We start from the raw sequence: 24915 nt of genomic DNA, 5'->3' as shown, positions 1-24915 counted from the left end.
TTATGTTGAGGAAAATGGAAAGCTTAGTTCTATATTGGTTAGATATCAAGTGTGGAATATGTTTATATATATAAACCAACTTAATAGTTATTAAATGACTAAGCTAATACTCTCCTTTAAATAATATATTAAAATTTTAATTATTTACAATTCAATAAATAAGTATTAAAATATTCTTTTATATTATGATGGTGATTTTATTTTATTTTTTTACCATTTCAACTAACACGCTACGTCAAAAAAAAAAAAACTCTTATTCTCTTGGTGAATTCATTTCGTAAAACTTAGGGTTTTTGACCAAAATATTACAAAAAAATAAAAAATACCAAAATAATATACAAAAAAGATTATTTACCAAAATAATACAAAAAAAAAAACAGCTGAATGGAGGGCCTGCCACAGGCGGCACCAATGGTGCCTGTGGCAAAGGCGGCACCAACATGTTCGTATTTCAGCCCTTTGTTCATATTTTTTTCCCTGGATTTTATTACTTTAAAAAAATATACTATTTTCTAGTTTTATTTTTTTACATTATTTTAGTACATTATGTTTGAAATGTATTCATTTAGTATGTTTTTTATTGAAATTAAAAAACTCTTATTTCGCCATTTGTTTGTATTTATTTCCGGATTTTATTACTTTAAAAATATACTATTTTCTAGTTTTATTATTTTACATTATTTTAGTACATTATGTTTGAAATGTATTCATTTAGTGTGTTTTTTATTAAAATTAAAAAAACCTTATTTCGCCATTTGTTCGTATTTTTCCCGGATTTTATTACTTTCAATAAAAATATATTATTTTCGTATTTTATTATTTTACATTATTTTAGTACATTATGTTTGAAATGTATTAATTTACTGTGTTTTTAAATAAATTTAAAAAAACTCTTATTTCGCCCTTTGTTCATATTTTTTCCTTGGATTTATTACTTTTAAAAAATATACTATTTTCTAATTTTATTATTTTACATTATTTTAGTACATTGTGTTTGAAATGTATTAATTTACCGTGTTTTTAAATAAATTTAAAAAACCCTTATTTCGCCCTTTGTTCGTATTTTTCCTCGATTTTATTACTTTAAAAACATACTATTTTTAATTTTATTATTTTACATTATTTTAGTACACTATGTTTGAAATGTATTCATTTAGTGTGTTTTAAATAAATTAAAAAACCCTTATTTCGCCCTTTATTCGTATTTTTACCGGATTTTATTACTTTCAATAAAACCACACTAAAAGAATACATTCAAACATAATGTACTAAAATAATGCAAAATAATAAAACTAGAAAATAGTATATTTTTTTAAGTAATAAAATCGAGGAAAAAATACTAACAAAGGATTTAAATAAGGGTTTTTTTAAAATTTCAATAAAAACACACTAAATGAATACATTTCAAACATAATGTACTAAAATAATGTAAAATAATAAAACTAAAAATAATATATTTTTTAAAAGTAATAAAATCGGGAAAAAAATACGAACAAAAGGCTGAAATACGAACATGTTGGTGCCGCCTCTGCCACAGGCACCATTGGTGCCGACTGTGGCAGGCCCTCCATTCAGCTCTTTTTTTTTGTATTATTTTGGTAAATGATCTTTTTTTTGTATATTATTTTAGTATTTTTTTATTTTTTTGTAATATTTTAGTAAAAAACCCTAAAATTTAAAATATACCTAGACCTCTTCTTCGGAAGGAAAAACATATCTATTATCGACTAAAAATATGAGAAGTAGTAAAATTTTTATAATTAAATATTTTTAATTATTAAATAATATTTTAGGCTGAAGCCCATTTTATCTTTATTTATTTTTATATAAAGAGGAGGAGGTAATGTTTGAAGCATATCCTAATTAGGGTTGATCAACAGGGGCATAGCCAAAACAACTTTTTAAGGGGCCGAATAAAATTTTAATTTTTTATAATCTATATCTTTATAAATTTTAAAGGATTAAATCGAATTTTTATAATTTTAGGGGGGCCAAAGTACAATTTTACCTTTACTAATTTAAAATGTAAAAAAAATTAGAGGGCCTAAATAGTAATTTTTTATTTTATGGGGGGTCGGGGCCCATGCCAGCCCCCCTAAAATCGCCTCTGGTGATCAAAACTCATTTCGATTAAAAAAATTGAATTTCAAGTTAATTGAATCGAGTTATTCAAATTATTCAAGTCAGCACGAATAAGTAATTTGAGTTTTGAGTTCAAATCGAGTTGAATTTTACAATTTGAATAATTCAAATAACATATTGGTGTAAATACCCTTTTGGTCCCTATCAAGCTTGAAAATGAGCAAATTGGTCACTCTCTCAACAAAAATTACAAAATAATTCAAAATATTTATAAAAATTTCAAATTTTATATTTTTAAAAATTATAAAATTTCTAAAATTTCTAATATATATATATAAAGAAAGTTAAAATATTAAAAATTTTCTAAGATAATAATTTTGGGACCTTAATAAGTTAATTAATTATTCAAGTTTATCATACTAAAGAAATTTTTATTATTTTGCTCTGAACAAGTTTTCAAATTTATATACCCCAACATGGAATTAGTTATATTGTAACAAGATTTTAATTTGGCATGTTTAATTTTTTTATTTCAATTCGAACAATTTCACTCTACTCGATTTGAAAAAATTAATATTGAGTCGAATGATAAAATAAAATTCTTCAAGTCAATTAACTCAATTTTTACTCAATTTAATGTGAACCCTAAACTTAACCACGCAAGTACTTTCTCACGAAACTATAACTTAGATGAACAATTTTTCCTTCGTATATAAATAAAAATAAAAATAGATTTAATTAAAATTCGGAATAATTTTTATAAACATAAGTACGTAAACATATTCATTTCAAACTATATTTTATACATTTGTAAGTGTAAAAATAAAAATAAAAGGGATTGACCAGCCGTAACAAATTAAGCCCTTATCTCAAAAAAAAAAAAAAAAAAACAAAGCCCCAGAAACCCAACCGACCAATTAAATTATAAATTGTCCTTTTCAGTGATTACTATTATTTATTTCAGTCAAACACCTCGTCCAAACGACAAACGTGCTTTTTCTTTTCTTTTCATTTATTTTTTTTATCATTTTTTTCCTCAATTTCACCATGAGAGAAATGCCTTTGTCACTTCTTAAGCTCTCTTATCCTTCATATATATATATATATTGAATTCCTTCCTATTTTATATTCAAACAAATCGAGAGTTCTTTTGATCTCCTCAGTCTCCGTGTCTCTCTCTCTCTTTCACTCTCTGAAATGGCGTCCAAAGTGTTGATGGCAAGCTTAAACCTAAACAATGTAACCTTTCCAGGGGACAATAAAACTCAATCACATTCATTTGGGCAAGTTTCATTCCCTAATAAAACTGGGGTTTCTTCATCAAGACAATCGGTCATCACTAGGAGCTGTGCAGTTGCAGTAAAACCAGCAGCTCTTATGGCGACGAGTACAGCAAAACCAGCCACTAGTTATACCTTGTCTCACTTGTGGAGAGAAGTTCAAGGTTCAAATAACTGGGAAAACCTATTGGAACCATTGGACCCTCTTCTTAGAAACGAGATTATCCGATACGGAGAGTTCGTGGCAGCCTGTTACAAGGCCTTTAATCTGGATTCAAGCTCCAAGAGGTACTTGAACTGCAAGTACGGGAAAAAGAATATGTTGAAGGAGATTGGGATGGAAAATTCAGGCTATGAAGTGAGCAAATACATTTACGCTACACCCGATGTCAATATCCCCATCCAAAACGGGGCTACTTGCGGTCGTTGGATCGGATATGTCGCCGTTTCATCGGATGAAGCTGTGAAAAGGATTGGGAGAAGGGATTTGCTGATAACCTTTCGAGGCACGGTTACCAACCATGAATGGGTTGCTAATTTCATGAGCTCACTCACGCCTGCACGGCTCGACCCGCACAACCCGAGGCCCCAAGTGAAAGTGGAGTCTGGGTTTTTGAGCTTATACACGTCTGAAGAAGCTGATAGCAAGTTCGGGCTTGAAAGTTGTCGACAACAGCTCTTATCTGAGGTTTCCAGGCTAGTAAACAAGTATAAAGGTGAGGAATTGAGTATAACTTTGGCTGGTCATAGTATGGGGAGTGCTTTGGCTCTTCTTTTAGCTTATGATATAGCTGAACTTGGGTTGAATAGAACGGATACCAATCACCAAGACCAAATACCAATCACTGTCTTCTCCTTTGGGGGACCTAGAGTTGGGAACTCGAGTTTCAAGCAAAGATGTGAGGAACTGGGAGTCAAAGTGTTGAGAATAGCGAATGTCAATGATCCCATTACAAAGCTTCCTGGTGTTTTCTTCAATGAAAACTTAAGGGTTTTGGGAGGAAGATATGAGTTGCCATGGAGTTGTTCTTGTTATGCTCATGTTGGAGTTGAACTAGCCCTAGATTTCTTCAATGTCCAAAACCCCTCTTGTGTTCATGATCTTGAAACCTATATCAGCTTACTGAGATGGCCCAAAAGATCAGTTCACAGTAAAATTGATGAAAATGATGGGGTCGATTTGTGGAATAGGGCAAGGGGTTTTCTCTTGAATGCCCAAAATTTTTACACTTGTTTGCCTTGGATTGGTGCTGCCATCGACATTGTAAACATGGTTCAATCTCAAAATCTTAGTTAATTAGGGTAGATGAAGAATCCCATAATATAGGCCTTATACCTTGTTCGTTCCCCTCATCTTTTAGTGGTTTTTGCCAAGGAAAAGGCGATTCGTTGTGACAATACATGTATTTAGAAGTAGAGCCACAAAATATTAGTTAAGTGTAGATTTAGGGAAATATTTTTGTATAGTCTCTTAGAAAAATTCAAGAGGTTATATACATCTCAAGCACAAAGAAGTGTAGAATGGACATATTATAAATTTAAAGATCTTATTCTTGCTTTACAACATTTGGGGTTGGCTGCCTTGATTCTTCTCTTTTCCAATTTATCTATTTTATTTCCATGTTCCATTATATATAGACGTGTGTGTGCTTGTGAAGTTTAAGTGCTTGTTTGTTTTGAAGGTAAAGTTTATGGGTGTGTTTGGACAGATTTCACTTGTATTAACGTGTAGATCGGATATAAGTAATTTCTAAGAAAAAAATTTAGGAGTTCAATTTCCATTTTATATTTCACACAAGTGGTTTTCTAAATTTTCTTATAATTTTATTTCAGATAATTACTAAAACTTTAAAAATCATTTTAATATCATTATTCTTTAATTCATAAAAATCTAATAACTTATTTTTTTCATAAAACAGTTATTTATCCAAACAAAATAATTATAATTGTTAAAATTGTGAATTGATAACATTTTAAAAAACTTTAAAATTTTCGTCCAAACAGCATTAAACAGAAGAATATATGGGTCAGGAACCTTGTGCTGCAATGAAAATTCTCTCCCTCTTTTCTTTACAAACTTACTAGACAAAAGCACAAGAGTGCATAGAATCCCATGCAAAGCACAAAACATGCAAACCAAGGATTTGGTGATCATAATTTTTAATTTAAAGTCAAGATTTTATTTAAATTTAAGAAAAAGTAATAGATAAATTTATATTTCATCAACCGAAAGTATATAAATACATTCAAATAACAATAAATTAGAGACAATGTGATCTAGATAGATATATCATATATTTTTAACAATTTCATTATAGGTTTTGATTATATTTACTTTTTTTGACACAATACATCGAACTACACATAGTCCCTCCCCGACAATTAAATAGGAGGATAATGCGCTTTAACGCACTTGAACCTATGTCTTTCTGCATTGACAACAATGCCCATGCCAATCAAGCTAAGACTTAATTGACGATATATTATATTTATTTTTAGAGAATAATTTATATTAGGATGATCTTAAAAACTAAAGCACCAATAAAATAATAACATCTCATTAATTTTAAAAATATAAAATTAATATTATACGCTCATCCGTATTTAATATATTATCTAATTTAATTTCATTTTAGTTAAAACATTTAAAAACAAGTAATCTAAATGATAAAGGAAACCTTGAATGAATCGGAAATTAAGTCATTAGTAGCCTTTGTTTTCTTTTAGATTTCTTGATGGATTTCATAATATTTTTGTCATCAAAGTTTTAATTAAAAATATTTATAAAATCGATCAAGAAATCTAAAAATAGAAATAAAGGCTATTAATGACTTCTTTTCAAATGCATTCAACGATTTCTTTATAAATTTTAAAGACACAAAAATAGTATTATACATTTATTTTGATTTAATTTTAATTAAACTATTTTAAAACAAATTAATTAAATTATAAAAAATGTTAGCAATATTTTGTTGAGAGCGCCATTAGCAATATTTCTTTTTCTTTTTTTTTTTTCTGTCTCGACCTATCAAAACTTTGATTTTTTTTTGAAAAACTAAAACAGATGGATTAAAATTGAAAAAAGGAAGAAACTAGTGGTACAAATGCTATTAATGGCTTCACTTTCTTACTTTATAAAGTATTTAAAATTTTAAGTTCAATTATTTATCCTGTTTAAATTCTTCTATTAAAATCGCTAATGTGACATTTTAGAATTTAAAAAGAAACATATTCATTTGCTAGTCATATACAAAAAATAATATGGTAATTGACCTAAATTTAACAAATTTTTTAACAATACTAATAATTAAACTTAAAATTTTAAATCCAAAAAGTAGAATAACTAAATTATTAAAAATAAAAGTACAATGACTAAATTCCAAATATATGAAGAATGAATAAACTTAAAACATATTTTAACCTAATAAATTTTTTTTGGACATAAAGTAACAAAAATATATAACATGCATTCTAAATATGTGATATATACTTGCAAAGTAATTTTGAAGGATAAATTTGTAGCAACTGCAACATTGGAATAATTCAGAAACAAACTAAAGATATAACAATTTGATCAAATCGTTGAAATTTGGATCCTAAACTCTCCATAATCAAATCAACTTGATGGTGAGCACCAATCAACCAAGAAAAAACTGTTAAAAGCCTCAAAAGACCCATCACATATTGATGCACAAAAGGCCAAGTCTCAGATGGCTTATCATTCTCCTTATAATATTGAATCTATCAAAGTCGCTATAATTTATCATGATAAAACACTTCGAGAATAGTTTCTAATAGATATGGTGGCACCCTTATATTGGCAAATATATCATATACACTAGAACATGACTAAAAATTAAAAGTAAAAATAAGACCATCTCCGTTTTAAAAAAAAAACATAATGAACAAAACAAAAACCACAAAAAATGTAGACGGAATACAACCACAAAACTGCGAACAAAACCACAAAAAATGCGAATTGAAATTAAAAACAAAATACACTACAAAAAAAATGTTGCAGAAACCGCGATTAGCAACCAGCCCGAAGGTTGATGCTGCCATCAACAAAGCAAAGATTTAGTTTGGAAAAGTTGAAGAGCTAGGGTTTTTTTATGAAAAGAATAATATTTTTATTTATTTATTAAAATTAAATACTTAATTAAATTGATTGATAAAGAATAATGTAATCATAAAAGAAATAAAATAAAATAAAAAATAATTAAATTTATTCTCTGATAAGTAGGTCCCAATTTACTTATAACTTTTGCACATTTTTTATAGAAAAAATATATTCAATAAATTTTATTATGGATAATTAAACTGAAAATATTGAGTTATTAATTTCTTCAAACACTTAGTTGAAAATGGCTACTGTTTCATATGATATCATTTCGGTTATCCTACTAAAGTTAAAAAGAAAAGAAAGAAATAGTAGACATTGTTAATTACTTATAATAAGTAAGGTATAAAAAGAAACATAATTTTATTTTAGTATTCATGCCTGAAATGCAACCCAACACATGACTCTTCATCCTACACCAATTCTCAAGTTCGTATGCTAAACTAAGGATAATTTATTCAAGTAGAGGGATTTAACTAAAGTCAAATTAGTTGACTTTAATTCAATTGATTAATGAGTTGATACATAATTTTCATATGATAAATTCATTTTGAGCACTCAAAATCTTAAGGAATAATTTTTTTTACCAATAATACCAATACCTCATTGAATGATCATCTTATCATCTTTTTTAAGAGGAGATTGGGTTGGAGGTTTGTATTTGGGTTAGAAGAGCTAAAGAGTTTACAAAACAAGGAATAAAAATGTCGAGATGCTCTTAGATGCTTCAATCAAAGGGGTGATTGGTATAAAGGATATACTTTTGATGAATGATGGGAAGGCTTGGAGAGGGAAATGATGAATATATATATATATATATATATATATATATATATATATATATGGATAAACTACAAAAATAGTCACTTTTGTTTGCCTCAGGTTACATTTTAGTCACTTATGTTTGAAATGTTACGTTTTAGTCACTTATGTTATTATTTTGTTACGAAGTGATCATTCTTCCATTAAGTTCCGTTATCTCCCTAACGGTAATCCTACATGGCAGTCCAACTAGATTTTAAGTTCCAACTTGAATTTCCTAATGGGATTAGAATAGATTTTTAATTAAATAATTAAATATTTTAAACTCTAAATCTTAATTAAAAAACCTTCATCTCCTTCCTTTTTTTAGTTTTCTTTTTCAGGTGACTAAGAAAGCTATTTTCATCAGAATTTTTTATTCACCTACAAAAACAAAAGAGGATTCGATGGAGGGTCCAGGTATGTCTTCTTCACCGAAAAATTTATGTTCTAAAACTTAAAATCAAGTGGTTGTCGACAAATTTATGTAATAAGATGAACTGCAATGACTGCAGCATGTGAAAACCAAGCCAAAACTTGAAGAAGCAAAGGGTTGCCATTACACCATCTGGAGACTTTCTGAAGGAAAGTCCAGAGGCAATGGAACAGATCACCATGAGCATCAAGGTGAGTCCATAAACTCGTTTTCGTCCTAATTTATCACTGAGCCAACCAAATAAAAGCTGTCTAGCTAAAGTTCTGCAAAAGGCCACACCATTAACAACAGCTGCAATACGAGGAGGCAAAGTTCCAGGGTTTTCAGAAGTGCATCGAAGTAGTAAATACGACCGAGCAATTTTGTGATAAGAGAGATGCTAAAAAGGTCATTAGCGTCAGTGAAGAAACCCATTCCAGCAATCACAATTGCGGTGAAATGGTACCATTGTGTCTTTGCTGCATGCAACGCATTAAGAACTCCAAGCTGGTTTGCGATTTCTGTCTTTTTTTACTTGAAACAAGATCAAGTAGGAAATTAACAAAACATAGGAATACTGAGTTTTATCTGAATAAACAATCCCATGTCAAATAAAAATGGAAAAAGCCCCAAGTTGAACAAAAGTTGGTTCAGCCATTGAAACAAACTGTTTTGGCTTTTCATTCTAGGATGTTAACTAGAACATCATTTTTTCACATGCTGCAGTCATTGCAGTTCATCTTATTACATAAATTTGTCGACAACCACTTGATTTTAAGTCTTAGAACATAAATTTGTCGTGAAGAAGACATACATGGACCCTCTATTGAATCCTCTTTTGTTTTTGTAGGTGAATAAAAAATTCTGATGATAATAGCTTTCTTAGTCAACTGAAAAAGAAAACTAAAAAAGGGGGGAAGATGAATGATTTTTTAACTAAGATTTAGGGTTTAAAATTTTTAATTAGTTAACCTTATTTAATTAAAAATCTATTCTCATCCCATTAGGAAATCCAAGTTGGCACTTAAAATCTAGTTGAACTGCCACGTAGGATTACCGTAAGGAGATAACAGAACTTAACGGAAAAGTGATCACTTCGTAACAAAATAATAACATAAGTGACTAAAACGTAACATTTCAAACATAAGTGACTAAAATGTAACCTGAGGGAAATAAAAGTGACTATTTTTGTAGTTTACCCTATATATATATTTTTGAGGATGAAAATAAATATACCTTTCTGAAGTTGAAAATGAATATAAACTTGAGTATTTTAATTGTTAGAATTGATCTTGAAAAGGAGTGTTAATCTTTGCTTTCCACACTCCCTTGTTCGATTGATGCTTTTTGAGTTAATGAGGATTGTAACATGGAATGTTAGAGGGATGGGGCTTGAAGTTCAGAGAAAATTTGTGTCGACTCATAAAGTTGATATGATTTTAATTCAAGAAACCAAACTCTAGAATATGGAATTTAGGAGAGTAAGGCGACTTCAGGGGAAATGGCTTCAAGCTTATTTTTGTTGTTACATTACTAATGTATATGCACCATGTTCAATGGAGGAGCAAAAGCTTTTATGGGGTGATTTGCTACAGGTTGTATTTTCAAATAGAGGTTGTAATACCCAATTTTAGCCCGGGCTCACATATGGAAATATAATTTTTGAGGATATGAAATCTTAGATATGATATGCAATCCTAGATATGATATGCAATCTTAGATATGATATATGCAATCTTAGATATGATATATAATCTTAGATATGATATGCAATCTTAGAATATATGATTTTGTAATCTTAGAGATTTAATTTGTAGATACCCTTTAATCTCAGCCGTTGATGTAATTGATCTGTACCGTTGGATTTGGAGAGGCTCAACTATAAATAGAGGCCTCTCCCTTCATTGTAAAAAGAAAAGAGAAAAGAGGAAAGAGGAGGAGGAATAAAAAAAGAACGATTGGCAGTTTTTTAAAGGTGGCTTACTATTTTTTTCTTTCGATTATTTTTTTTTACTTATTTACGATTTTAAAAAAGGGAGAAGGTGATACCACTGCGAATTTTATTTATTTATTTTTATTTAGCCCCTCCGCCTTTTAATGTTTTTGTAATTAAGTTTTTCTTTTTTAATTTACCCTTTTATTTATTTTAAATTCCAATTTAATCCTTTTGAACGACACCGCTTTTAGAGGAGAAGGAAATTTTCCTTCCACCCCTCTATGTAACTCAAGCGTTCAAATTAGTCCTTTACTTTTATTTATTTGGATTTACCCAGATATTGTAATTGCAATTCAATTTAGTTTTTATGTTCTTTTATTTATTTGATTAATTAATAGTGTAATTATTATTTTTATTCTAATTTTTATCTATATATATTCTTTTTATATGTACACATATATATATTTAAAAAACGAATATTTTCCTATTTTTTAATGAATATTTTCATATATATATGTATATATTTACGTTTTAAGTGATTAAATACTCCCTTTTTTCCTTTTTAAAATATACTTATTTTTTATTATTTTATATATGTGTGTATAAATTTTTTATTTTCATAAGTATATTATGTGTTGTATTTATATATAAATTCTATAACCTAAAATTTTATTTGTAAATTATATGTATATTTTAATCTTCATAATTTCCATGTGTACATCTTTTGATCCTTATTTATTTGTTTGCTATCCCATCCATTGTATAATTGTGTTTACATTTAATATTTTGCATGTCATGGATTACCTTTTTTATTCATTTGCTTATATTATTTTTATGTCGATGATGTATTTATTATTGTTATTATTATTATTATAGCATTTGTATGTATAAAATCACATTACATCATTTTTACTCAAATTTAAAGATAGAAATTTTTTTAAAATTGAGATAATGTTCGTATTTAGGATTTTCAAGGGAATTGAGCCCTAACGTATTGGGTTCCGATTTTTCTTCGTTAAATCTGACAATCGAGCATTTCTCTTCAATCAAAAAAAATAAAAACTCATTATTGGGAATTCAACACGTTGTGTCCTAACGTATTGGATGTGACGCATTGATTTCTCGAAATGAAGATTTTTTTAAAAATAATAAAGGAAATATTCCGAGTTTGGGATTTTAAAGGAATTGTGCCCTAACGTATTGGGTGTGATTTCTTAAATCTTGGATAAGTGGATGTTCTTTTAAAGTAAAGGAAATATTCCGAGTTTGGGATTCTAGAGGAATCGTGCCCTAACGTATTGGGTGTGATTTCTTAAATTTTGGATAAGTGGATGTTCTTTTAAAGTTTTATTGTACAAGTATTTTGGCCCAATTCATTTTGGGGAAAATTAGAATGCTGTGCCCTAACGCATTGGGTGTGGTATCTTCTTTCTCTGAAATAATAAGGGTCTTAATACGTAACCTTTTAAGTTTTGCTAAGGATTACGTTTTTTTCTAATTCTCGACCTTAAGACACTAATTAATTAACTAGGTACCAATTTTGGGCGTTACGAGGGTGCTAATCTTCCTCGTACGTAACTGACTCCCGGATCCGTTTTTCTAAAACTCGTAGACCAAAGCCATTTTTTTAGGTGATCTAATCACACCTCAATAAAAGATTGGTGGCGACTCCCAATTTTAATTTTTTAAAATGTCGACAACCTAAAATTTTTGTTTTTTTCAAAAAAATGGTTTCGACAGAGGTAATTGGTGTATAGTTGGGGATTTCAAAAAGGTTCGATCTGTGGAGGAGCGTCAAGGTTGTAGGGTTGTCACTGTGGGGATTGATGAGTTTAACAAGTTCATTGATGATTCCGAGTTAGTGGACTTACCTTTTAAGGGTAAAGCTTTTTCCTGGTTGGGACCCGAAAATAGGAGGAGCTGGCTTGAAAGGTTTTTGGTGTCTTCGGAGTGGCTCTTGCATTTTGCTTTTTTAACATGAAGTGGGTTTAAAAGATCTGTGTCAGACCGTGTTCCCATTCTGCTCTCGCCGAAAGATGTCACTGTATGCGTAAACTTAAGGAGGTCTGTCAAAATGCTCCCTGCCATGGTGATGTTGGGTATTCATTGTTAGTTAAATTAAAGACCACAAAAGCTTTTCTTAAAAGGTGGAATAGGAAGGAGTTCGGTAATATTGGTACTAAGGTTGAGAATCCAGAGAAATTGGTGGATGAATTGGACACTTTGGGTATCGCTAGAGAATTAAACGTGACTGAGTTAGATTTGAAGAGGAGGTGTCAAGCCGAGTTATGGAAGGCGCTTCGTTAAACAGAGTCTATGTGGTGACAAAATCCAAAGCATTATGGCTTAAAGAAGGTGAAAGAAACACTCACTTTTTCAACGTATGGAAAAAATAGAATGACCAGTGGGACTCAGGTCCAAAACTAATAAGAGGAGGGGTCTTGGAGTTATTAAAAAAACAATGGAATTGTAATGACCCGTAAGTCAGGGGTGTCGAGAAACATGCTATCAAAACTCTGTATTTGTGGATCGGGCTCATAAAATATTATATCATTTAAAGTTTGGAGTTACCTTAGAAGTAAAATTAGATGATAGATAATTTCAATTATTAGGGTTTAAATTAAAGTATGAGGAGTAAGTTATATATATGATAGAAGTAATGGTTAATATTAAATTACATGGTGAAACTAGAATAAGGAGGGGACTTAGTAAAGAAATATACCATTATTGTTATAAATTGAGTTAGTGGAAAATTATGATTGAAATCACATATTATATGATAAATATATATTATTAGTTATTTAATAAGTTATGTTTAATAAAAATAAAGAAATGATAAAATATATAGAGAACCAAATAGATTAGTGGGAGAAAAAGAAAAAAGACAAATTTTCTTTCTTCTTTTGCATGCCGAATTGTTGAAGGTTGGGGGAGACTTTCGGCCATTTCTTTCCCATTTTTAGAAACTCAATTGGTTGGTATTCTTTGATCCTTTTAGTATAAATTTAATATTTTTGGAATTATAAGATCTTGAATTAATTTATCCATGTTGGAAATTTTAAATTTAGTGAAGTTTGTGGAAGTTTCCATTGTAGATAATTTGAGTTCTTAGTGTTATTATGTTAGTTATTAAGTTTGGTAAATAAATAGAAATATTTGCTAAATGATTCTTGATGATATTAGGATTCCAGGATTAAATTATGAGAATAATAGATCCAATGATTAAATTGTAATTTAATTGAAAGTATGAGTTGTTCTTGGACCTTATGAAAAATTGGTTGACAATAGACCACCATAATTTTAATTAATAACATGTTTTAGAATTGAGGAGTAAATTGAATTGAAGATTTATGTTGAATGAGAAAATGTGAAATGTGGTTTGAGTAAATGTCTCTTGGTGATTATTAATTAAATTAATTATGTGATTAATTTTCGATCGAGAAACAAAAAGATCGGTTGGTAATCGCAGAAAAGAGAAGGTTTTCGTGTAACCATTCTCGACCTTAATAGCCATCACAATTCTGTAAGTTCTTAGTCTCAAACTTAATCTTTTTATTAATCTTTTATTTAATTGATAATTAGATGTTATTTAAATACTTGATATACAATCTTATGTTCATATTTAAATGATGATGTCAATTAATGAATGAGGAAATTTGTGAAAATAAATAACTATTTATTCGTCGGTTTATCCAACTAACAATGGGCGCAAATACCGTTGGTATATCCAACTAGAGCTGGACTCACTAATTATTTGTAGGTTTATCCGACTAGCGCTGGGCACAAATACCGTTGGTATATCCAAGTAGAGCTGGGCTTATTCGACTAGCACTAGGCGCAACTTCCGTCAGTTTATCTGACTAGTGCTAGACATACATTTGTCGGTTTATTCGGCTAGCGCTGGGCACAAAATCTTTCGAGGTTTATCCGCTAGGCACCGGGTGTCATGTATCAATTGGACTATACAACAAGGTTATATGAACCATTGAAAAAGGTTGGTTATAGATATTACTAAGGAAGAATTATATTTACTTATGTATATATGTGTTCATTGGAGGATATGATATATATCTTGAATTAGATCATTAAAGTTGTGAGGTTAATTTAAATGCTTTAGATATATTTGTTGTTATTCAAATAAGTGAAATCAAATTAATATGGACCGGTTCCCATGTTTACAGGTTAGGTAAATAGTAGACCCAGACTTAGTATCCTACAAGAATCCTGTACTTAACATCGGTGATGTTCTCTTTTGTATTTTTGGCATGTACCTAAGAGGTATTAATTGATTAAAATCTTTGATTCTAGATAGTTTGTATAGGATATTTTGTAGTGGTATATTGTGAATATGTTAATGGTGTTTTGGTACATATATGTTTTGAAGTTTGTATTTGGCTTGGTGAACCATAACACCTTACTAAGTTATGTCATTTTAGTACCTTAAAATGCTTGTAAATAAAATGCTCTTGCTACGTTGATGATAGTTTGGAAATGGTCATTTATGGCATATTTGGCACATAATTGAACTAGGTTACCATGCATGAAATGAGGCCATATTGGCATGTTTTGATTGTTGAAGTTTTGGTACAATTGTGGTACATTTGAATGACATATTGGTTAGGTGAATTAGGTTGTTTGAAATGGCATGTTTATATATGTTTGGATGATATTTGAACCCCTTGAAGATGTACCTAAATTGTATGAATGGTTAGGTAGGATTTGGTTTTGGAATGGCTTGATTTTAGGTAAATTTTGGGTTCACACGGGCTATTACATAGTCGTGTGAGGCACACGGCCTAGCGACACGGTCATGTGTCATCTGAGGATTTTCTTAGGGTTCAAGTCAGTGAGTTACACGGTTAAGCACACGGACGTGTGAGGCAATTAAGAGAGTTACACGGGCGTGTGGCAGAGGCGTGTGACCCTACTTAGTGAGTTACACGAGTGATGACACGACTGTGTATCCCTTGTTCAAAAGTTACACGGCCTGGGGCTATGTCATACGGCCTCGTCACACGACCGTTTGACCGTTGTTTGAATATTATGATATATTTAATCTATTTGAATATTATGATGGTAGAATATTATAATGTTAAATGCTTCCAATTGTACGATAATGCTTTATAACCCTAATTTGGCGACGGAGACGGGTTAGGGGTGTTACAGGAATGTTGTGGAAGAAGTTGGTTTTCAGGAACTAATCTAGTTTTGAAAAAGATTTCTAAGGAGGAAGCAATATATTTGGAGAAACCATGTTCCTTGGACGAAATAAAAGCTACAATTTGGGATTTGGATGGATCCAAATCTCCGGGGCCTCATGGTTTTACCTTACAATTTTATGGTTAAAGTTTGGACTTTATCAAAGTATAGGTGTTGGCGACAATGGTTGAGTTTTTTTACTAAAGAGAAACTTTCAAAAGGGTGAAATACCTCATTTACAACACTTGTTCCTATGGTTGGAAGCCCCCAATCTATCAAGGTCTTTCAACCCATTAGCTTAATTTGTAATGCCTTGAATAATCTATTTCTACTTCTTAAATATCTAACATAATGTGTATCTGTTTCAGTGGTTAAATGTTCTGGGTGTGTGTATGAGGTCTAGGGTTCAAATCTCACCTTTGCCAAATTTTGTATTTTTCTAATCCTGGCCTTACCCATGCCGAGTAGGCTTATGTAAAATTTTCTATTAATCTTTATCAGAATGAGTCTGTTGGTTCGAGTGGTAAGGGGGTCTGTTATGTTGGAGGTCCTATGTTCGAATCCTTGTGTTAGCGAGGGTGTTAATTTTTGCTCGAAGGTTTGATAGAATTTCGGTTGAGTTAAAATTCTGAGGGAGTTGTGAGTAGTGGGGTTAGAGGGAGAAAAATAAGGGATTTTTTTAGCATATCTTTTATTTTCTCCTTTTCAAATTTTAATTAGTTTTTCTCCTTTCTTCCAAATTGACGTCGGTTTTAACTCATTTTTAACTTTTTTGTCAATTTTATTTTTGTTCCTCCTCTTTCTGACGTAATTTTTGTTCCTCTATTACGTTCGATTTTCTTTGTTAGTTATTCTTGTTATTTACGTAGGTTCGGTAAGTCTCTTATTTCTATTTCGTTGTAGTAGCGTAATGATTGTCTAGGAATCTGAATTCTATGAACGATTATGTAGGTGAAGGCGGTGAATCTGTGGGTTTCACTTTGACAGTTTAAATTTTGTGTATACGTCTTTGCGATGGTAAGTTTTGAGCGTTGCTCAGTTTTGGGTTTCTTGAATTCATAAATCGCGCTAATGGGGCTTCGGGACTCTGATTTTAGGTTTTAGAAGGCTCGGGAGTGGTTTCACATCAAAATTGTACCAGGTGTGTACCTGAAACATAGAAAGTCGAGCTTCGGTAAAAGCCAAAAAACCTTACTATCGATGCCACACGAGTGTATGCTTGCCCGTGTAGTTGGCCGTGTGCGAGACACGGCCGTGTGATCGATGAAGGCTTGGTTGTGCGCTAGACACGGTCGTGTGATTGTGTGGGCACACGGGCTAGGCTAAGTTGGGTGTGTGGGCCACACGGGCATGTGGGCCCACACGAGCATGCCACACAGGTGTATGGGTTTTTGGGCCAGACTGTGTGGGCCACACATGTAAGGCCAATATGGGCGTGTGGACCCATATTTCTAAAATTTTCCCTAGGGTCGCATGGGTCATTCCAATCGACTCTAGGCTTACCGTAGGATCGGTAAGGGCTAACCAAACCCTAAAACTATGTAATCTGATAGTCTTAAATTCTGCTCTGAGTATGACACTGATAAACATGACTGATCATTCTGTTAAGTATATATATATGACATCCTTATATAAGCATGATATGCATAATATTACTGAATCTATTATTTTTGTATCTATTATTGGGGTGGGTTTTGTATATGTAGAGGAAGTAATTTGTACGGTGACTTTTCACCTTTATTCTGGTAGCTTGGCTGCACATTATCTGTAACGTGTCGCATCGACACTATTTGGTGTGTAGGGATGAGTGGGTGTTTTAAACCCCACATGGTGTAATGGGATGGCCAGATATGGTGTGTAGATGATGGGGGTAGGATTTTGCATATATGTATTACTGATCTGATTCTATTATTTGTATCTGAAATGAGCATAAGTCTGAATCTGTACCTGACTGTATATAAGTTTACTGTATGTATTGCATGTCTAATTCTGTTGGGTTACACACTGAGTTTACGGAAAACTCACATCTGTTTGTCTATTCTGTTCAGGTAATCCACAGACTTAAACGGGTCGGTGCGACGGAGGCTCAGCGGTGACCACTTGATCGAGAACTATTTCACTTAGTAATTATGTTTTTATTTATAATTCCGGTTTCATTCGAGAGTTTGTAATTTTTGGGACTCTCCGGACTATTGGTTTTTATTTTGGTTTTGGATGTGCTTTGACTCTTCCATTGTGATGCATAAACGAAAAATATGGTTTTATAAAAATAAAGGTTTTCCTGAAAACATGAACTGGATTTCTAAAATATAACGGTTTTAAGACTTTCATTGTAAATTATGTCTTGGTAAGAAAATGAATTAAATAACTTTTTGAAAGTAGATATAAACGAATATGAATTATGAAACTAGGATGATTTGACGAAATGACTCTGTTTTCGAAACCCATTATTTGTGACGACTCCGGACTCATCCATAACGTCTAGGCCATGTTTGGGGCGTTATTTTAGTGGTATCAAAATCAGGTTACAAAACTCGGGCTGTGAAATTTTGGGTTTCAAAATTATGTTTCAAAAAGAACTGATTCTTTCAAATAATTTGGGTAATTTGAGGAAGTATGTGGTACACCGAGTCTTTGACGTCAATCCTGTAAGTACTTTTGAACTTAGATAGAATATTTTGAAACACTGTTGTTAGTACTTTCTGAAAACTGCACTGAGCTAGTTAAGAGACTGAAACCTTTGAAAACATTTCTGAACTTCTGATTATTTATGCATAAAATATCTGCTAATAAATACTAGAACTGATACATAAAATTTTATAATGTAGATAAAATTTTATTCATGGCCGCGGTAGAGGCCGTAGGGGGCGCGAGCTAAGTCTTCCTCTCTAGGCAGTATGCCACACTTAGATACGAGTGAGACACCGGTTTCGTCTGCTACTGAGAATGGGTCTCAAAGACGTTCAACTGAGGACGATGCACTATCCAAAGCCATTCTGGATCTGGAGGCCGTGGGTCTGTAACTGAACAATTCTAATTCAATGGTGCTGAGCTATTTAGGGGTGTCATTAGAGTCGCCTCTATTGTGACCGAGTATTGGTTGGAGGCCACTGAGAGGATCATGAATGATATAGACTGTACTCCTGAGCAGAAACTTAAGGGTGTAGTCTCTTTGCTTCGCAACGAAGCATATCAGTGGTGGTTATCGATTGAGGAGGGTACTCAGCCTGATCGTCTGAATTGAGATTTCTTCAAGACTGCCTTTCAGGGAAAATATATGGGTGTGAGCTATGTTGATGCTCGTAGGCGTGAGTTTATGAACCTTACGCAAGGTGATAGATTATGGCCGAGTATGATGCCGAGTTTTTGAGGTTGAGCCACTATGCTCTAGGTATGGTGGTGTCTCAGTATGAGAAGTGCGTCAGCTTTGAGGATGGTTTGAAGGATAATTTACGGGTTCTGATTGCTCCACAAAGGGAGCGATAGTTAGTGGTTCAGGTTGATAAAGCGAAGACCGCCAAAGAGGTTAAGCGCGTGGAGCGCCAAAATAGGGTTCGTGAAAAAGGCAAGAATAAGAGAGAGTCGAGGCCCTCTAGTTCAATTCAAAGGCCTAAAAAAAGGCCAAACCTGATGGGCCGGTTAGAGTAGGGGTTCTTATTGCTCCTACTGGGAATCAACCATGCAGTAATTGTGGTAGGTGCGATTCGGACGAGTGTTGAAGGAAGTTAGCAGCTTGTTTAAGGTGTTGATCCTTTGAGCTCCGTATTAGAGAGTGTCCACAACGGACTGATCATATGCAAGCTTCGGGACCAAGTTCTGTACCACGTCAGAGGGTAGTTCAACAGCCACCTAGAGGCTGTGGATCGGCTAGAGGTGGTAATGGTATAGACCGAGGGTAGAGAGCACCGGGTAGAGGTGCTAGTCAGACGGAGACGAAGTAGCCTGCACTGGTTTATGCTGATCGATGTCAAGAGGATAGAGATGCTTCCGATGTTATCACCGGTATGTTCTTAATTTTTGATGTACCTTATATTGCTCTGATAGACATAGGTTATACATACTCTTATGTAGCTAGTTCTGTTTCTGAAAACCTGGGGATTTCGGTTGAGAGCACTTTTACTGAGATTACTGTACTGAGCTCGTTGGGGCAGTCTATTCGGGTTAGTAAACTTTATAGAGATGTTCCGTTAGAGGTACAAAGGGCTGTATTTCTGGAAAATCTGATAGAGTTACCGTTTGGGGAGTTCGATTTGATTCTGGGTATGTACTAGTTGGGCGAGCACCGAGTTAGTTTGGATTGCGTGACTAAGAGGGTAGTTCTGAGGATCGAGGATGATAAGGAGGTGGTTGTGGTCGGTGAGCGTTGAGATTATCTGTCCAATGGGATATCCGCTCTTGTGGTTGAGAAACTAGTTCAGAAAGAGTGTGAGGCGTAATTGGCTTACGTCAATGTTTCTGTTTCTGAGGACTCTTCTGTTGGTAATATCAAAACAGTAATGGATTTTTTGGATGTCTTTCTTGAAGAGTTTTTAGGTTTACCTCCGGATCGAGAAGTTAAGTTTGGCATTGAGCTTCTATCGGATACAACTCCGGTGTCTATCGCTCCATACCGTATGGCACCGAAGGAGCTTACAGAGCTTAAGGTTCAACTTCAAGAGCTTTTAGACCATGGTTTCATCCGTCCTAGTGTGTCTCTATAGGGTGACACCAGTTCTGTTTGTTAAGAAAAAAGATGGGACCATGAGGATTTGTACTGATTATCGACAACTGAATAAACTGACTGTGAAGAATAAGTATTCACTTTCGAGGATCGATGATTTGTTTGATCAGTTCCGAGGGGCTTCAGTGTTTTCGAAGATTGATCTTCATTCTGGGTACCATCAGCTTAGAGTTAAGGAAGCTAATGTTCATAAGATTACATTTAGGACTCGTTATGGACACTACGAGTTTCTAGTTATGCCTTTTGGTCTAACGAATGCTCCGGTTACATTCATGGATCTGATGAATCGAGTCTTCCAGCCATATCTAGATCAGTTCATCGTGGTTTTCATCGATGATATTTTGGTTTACTCTAAGACTGATGATAAGCACGATAGGTATCATAGAGTAGTGCTTCAGATACTCCGAGAAAAAAATAGCTTTATGCTAAGTTGAGTAATTGTGAGTTCTGGTTGCGAGAGGTAACTTTTCTAGGGCATGTGGTTTCTATTTAGGGGATTCAAGTTGATCCGAAGAAGATTAAGGCTGTGCTTAAGTGGAAATAGCCTAAAAATTTATCTGAGATTCATAGTTTTCTAGGTCTTATGGGGTATTATTGGCGGTTTATCGAGGGGTTCTCTCTGATTGCAGCTTCTCTCAACTAAGCTTCTGTGCAGGGGTGTTCCTTTTGTTTGGACTGATGCACAACAATCGAGCTTCGAGAAGCTCAAGTCTGTTTTGACTCAGGCTCCTGTTCTAATACAGCCTGAATCGGTAAAGAGTTTGTGGTCTATAGCGATGCATCGCACGTCGATTTGGGATGTGTATTGATGCAAGATAGTAAGGTTGTGGCTTATGCGTCTTGTTAGCTTAAGACACGCAAGGGAAATTATCTGACTCATGACCTCAAGTTAGCTGCTGTGGTTTTTCCATTGAAAATCTGGAGGAATTATTTGTATGGTGAGAGTTGTATTATCTACACTGATCACAAGAGTACCTCCTTACTCAAAAGAAGTTGAATCTTAGATAGCGTCGATTGATTGAGCTGCTCAAAGATTATGACTGCACGATAGAGTATCATCCTTGTAAGGCCAATGTGGTGGTCGATGCTCTCAGTTGTAGAGCAATGACTGATTTGATAACGATGTTCGCTCGCCTTAGTCTATTTGATGATGAGAGTCTGTTAGCCGAGTTGCAAGTTAAGCCGACTTAGATTTATCAGATTTAGAATATGTAGTTGGGGATGAGTCTCTGAGTTTGTGGTTTCATCAGATTGAGAGTGGCAGTACTTCATATTTTGGGCTGAATCATGGAGTTCTATGTTTTCGAGGTCGGATCTATGTGCTGAATGATTTTGATTTGAGGAAGTCAATTCTGAGGGAAGTGCATAATAGCCCTTATACTATGCATCCTGGTGGTAATAAGATGTATCGGGATCTCTGTGAACTGTATTGGTGGCCAGGTTTGAAACGTGACGTTACGAATTTCATTACCCGTTGTCTGACGTGCCAGCAAGTTAAGGTTGAGCACCAGTTGCCTTCGTGTTTTCTCCAACCCGTTAAGATTCCCTTATTGAAACGGGAATGAGTAACGATGGACTTTGTTAGCGAGTTGCCCTTGTCTTGCTGGGTCATCGTGGATCAATTGACCAAATTTGCTCATTTTATTCTGGTTCGGACGGACTACTCTCTGCAGAAGTTAGCGAAGCTCTATATCTTCGAGATTGTAAGACTGCATGGGGTTCCTGTTTCGATTATTTCAGATAGAGATCCTCGCTTCACTTCTCGATTCTGGAAGAAATTGCACGAGGCTCTGGGTTCGAGATTGAACTTTAGTACTGCGTTCCATCCTCAGACTGATGGTCAATCTAAGAAGGTGATTCAGATACTGGAGGATATGCTTCGGAGCTGTGTAATAGATTTTCGAGGTAGTTGGGAGGATTATCTGCCGCTAGCTGAGTTTGCCTATAATAACAGTTTCTAGTCTAGCATTCAGATGGCACCTTATGAGGCTTTATATGGTCGTAAGTTTACTCTGCTATGTTGGACTGAGTTGGGTGAGCGTCGGGTTTTAGGTCCTGAGTTGGGCTCTAAGATCGTAGATAAGGTCAGACTGATTTAAGATCGCTTGAAAGCGACTTCTGATAGACAGAAGTCTTATGCAGATCTAAAGAGGAGAGATATTGAGTACTCTGTGGTTGACTTTGTCTTCCTTAAGGTTTCTCCGTGGAAGAAAGTTTTGAGGTTTGGTCGTAAGGGCAAGTTGAACCCTAAGTTCATTGGGTTGTATCAGATTCTGAAGCGTGTGAGACTAGTCACTTATCAGTTGGAGCTACCTCCAAAGTTAGACCGTATACATGACGTGTTTCATGTCTTGATGTTGAGGTGGTATCGGTCTGATCCATCTCACGTTGTTTCTGTTGAGGAGATCGAGATTAGACCGGATTTGAGTTTTGAGGAGGATTCGGTTCAGATCTTAGATCGTGATGTTAAGGTTCTGAGGAGGAAGTCTATTCCGTTAGTAAAGGTTCTATAGTTGAATCATGGCACTGAGGAAGCCATGTGGGAACCTGAGGACTCAATCCGTCAATAGTATCCTCATCTATTCTGATCAAGTAAATTTCGATGCCGAAATTTCTTTTAGGAGATAGAGTTGTAACGCCCTGAATAATATATTTATGTTTCTGTAAATATCTGACACAATGTGTGTATACTTTAGTGGTTAAGTGTTCTGGATGTGTGTGTGAGGTATTGGGTTTAAGTCTCACCTTTCTTCTAAATTGACATCGATTTCTACTCCTTTTCAACTTTTTTGTCAATTTTATTTTTGTTCCTCCTCTTTCTGACGTAATCTTTGCTCCTCTGTTCCGTTTGATTTTCTTTGTTTGTTATTTCTGTTATTCACGCGAGTTCAGTACGTCTCTCATTTTTATTTCGTTGTAGTAGCGTAACGATTGTTTAGGAATCTGAATTCTGTGAACGGTTGTGTAGGTGAAGGCAGTGAATCTGTGGGCTTCGCTTTGACGGTTTAACTTTCGTGTATAGACGTCTTTGTGGTGGAATGTTTTGAGCGTTGCTCGGTTTTGGGTTTGTTAAATTCATAAATCATGCTAAAGGGGATTTGGGACTTTGAATTTTGGTTTTGGAAGGCTTGGGAGTGGTTTCACATCAAAACTGTACTAGGTGTGTACCCGAAACACAGAAAGTCGATATTCGGCAAAAGCCCAAAAACCTTACTGTCGACCCATACAGGCATGTGCTTGGCCGTGTGGTTGGCCATGTACGAGACACGGCCATGTGATCAATGAAGGCTTGGCCGTGCGCTAGACATGACCATGTGATTGTATGAGTATGGTCGTGTAGGTCACACAAGCTAGGCCAAGTTGGGCGAGTGGGCCGCACGGGCTTGTGGGCCCATATTTTTTAAATTTTTCGTAAGGCCGCACGGGTCGTTCCGATCGACTGTGGGCCTACCATAAGGTTGGTAAGGGCTAACAAAACCCTAAAACTATATGATCTGATAGTTTGAAATTCTACTCTGAATGTGACACTGATATGCATGACTTATCATTCTGTTAAGTATATATATAGGACATCCGTATATGAGCATGATATGCATGATATTACTGAATCTGTTATTTCTGTATCTGTGATTGGGGTGGCTTTTATGTATGTGGAGGAAGTAATTTGTACGGTGACTCTTCGCCTTTATTCTGGAAACTTGGCTGCACATTATCTGTAACGTGTCGTATCGACACTATTTGGTGTGTAGGGATGGGTGGGTGTTTTTAACCCCACATGGTGTAATGGGATGGTCGGAGATGGTGTGTAGAGGATGGGGGTAGGATTTTGCATAACTGTACTGCTGATCTGATTCTGTTATCTGTATATGAAATGAGCATAGGTCCGAATCTATACCTGACTGTATATGTGTAACACCCCTAACCCATGTCTGTCACCGAATTAGGGTTACGAGGCATTACCAGACATGACATTTTTGTTTTTCGCAAACTTAGTAGCATATACAAAATAACACAAAATAGTTATACTAAAATTTGCATGCTTAATAATTAAACCAAATACATATTCCAACCATTCAAAAGAAATAAAATGCTCATTTTACGACCACAATTAAATCAAGAACACCATATCTATTCAAACATATACCGATAATTTACTACTATTTTACACACATGTCGCATATATATATTTTATAAACCATTAACCATTTCATAAATCCATACATCGTGGTCATTACAAAATTTAACTAATGCACATTCGAACATCATAAAACTTAAGAACCATAGTACATTTGTGCCTATATAATATTTCTTAAATATATATATATAAAAGGTACCATTTAATACGTAAAATTTCAGCCTAAA

General features: G+C 33.7%; 2 protein-coding genes across 2 annotated transcripts; both read left to right on the top strand.

Annotated features, from left to right (window-relative positions):
* The first annotated feature begins 3187 nt into the window (after nucleotides 1–3187).
* LOC105776038 (galactolipase DONGLE, chloroplastic) lies at nucleotides 3188–4883 on the top strand. The gene has a single exon (XM_012598500.2). The coding sequence runs from the start codon at nucleotides 3280–3282 to the stop codon at nucleotides 4657–4659; it is 1380 nt and encodes a 459-aa protein (XP_012453954.1). The 5' UTR covers nucleotides 3188–3279; the 3' UTR covers nucleotides 4660–4883.
* A 17241-nt stretch (nucleotides 4884–22124) lies between these two features.
* LOC105775354 (uncharacterized) lies at nucleotides 22125–23066 on the top strand. The gene is made up of 2 exons (XM_012597879.2): nucleotides 22125–22458; nucleotides 22696–23066. The coding sequence occupies exons 1-2, from the start codon at nucleotides 22125–22127 to the stop codon at nucleotides 23064–23066; spliced, it is 705 nt and encodes a 234-aa protein (XP_012453333.2).
* The last annotated feature ends 1849 nt before the right edge of the window (nucleotides 23067–24915 follow it).

Source organism: Gossypium raimondii, chromosome 10, assembly GCF_025698545.1.
Source record: "Gossypium raimondii isolate GPD5lz chromosome 10, ASM2569854v1, whole genome shotgun sequence".
Taxonomy (NCBI): Eukaryota; Viridiplantae; Streptophyta; class Magnoliopsida; order Malvales; family Malvaceae; genus Gossypium; species Gossypium raimondii.
This window is presented reverse-complemented; position numbering and strand designations above follow the sequence as displayed.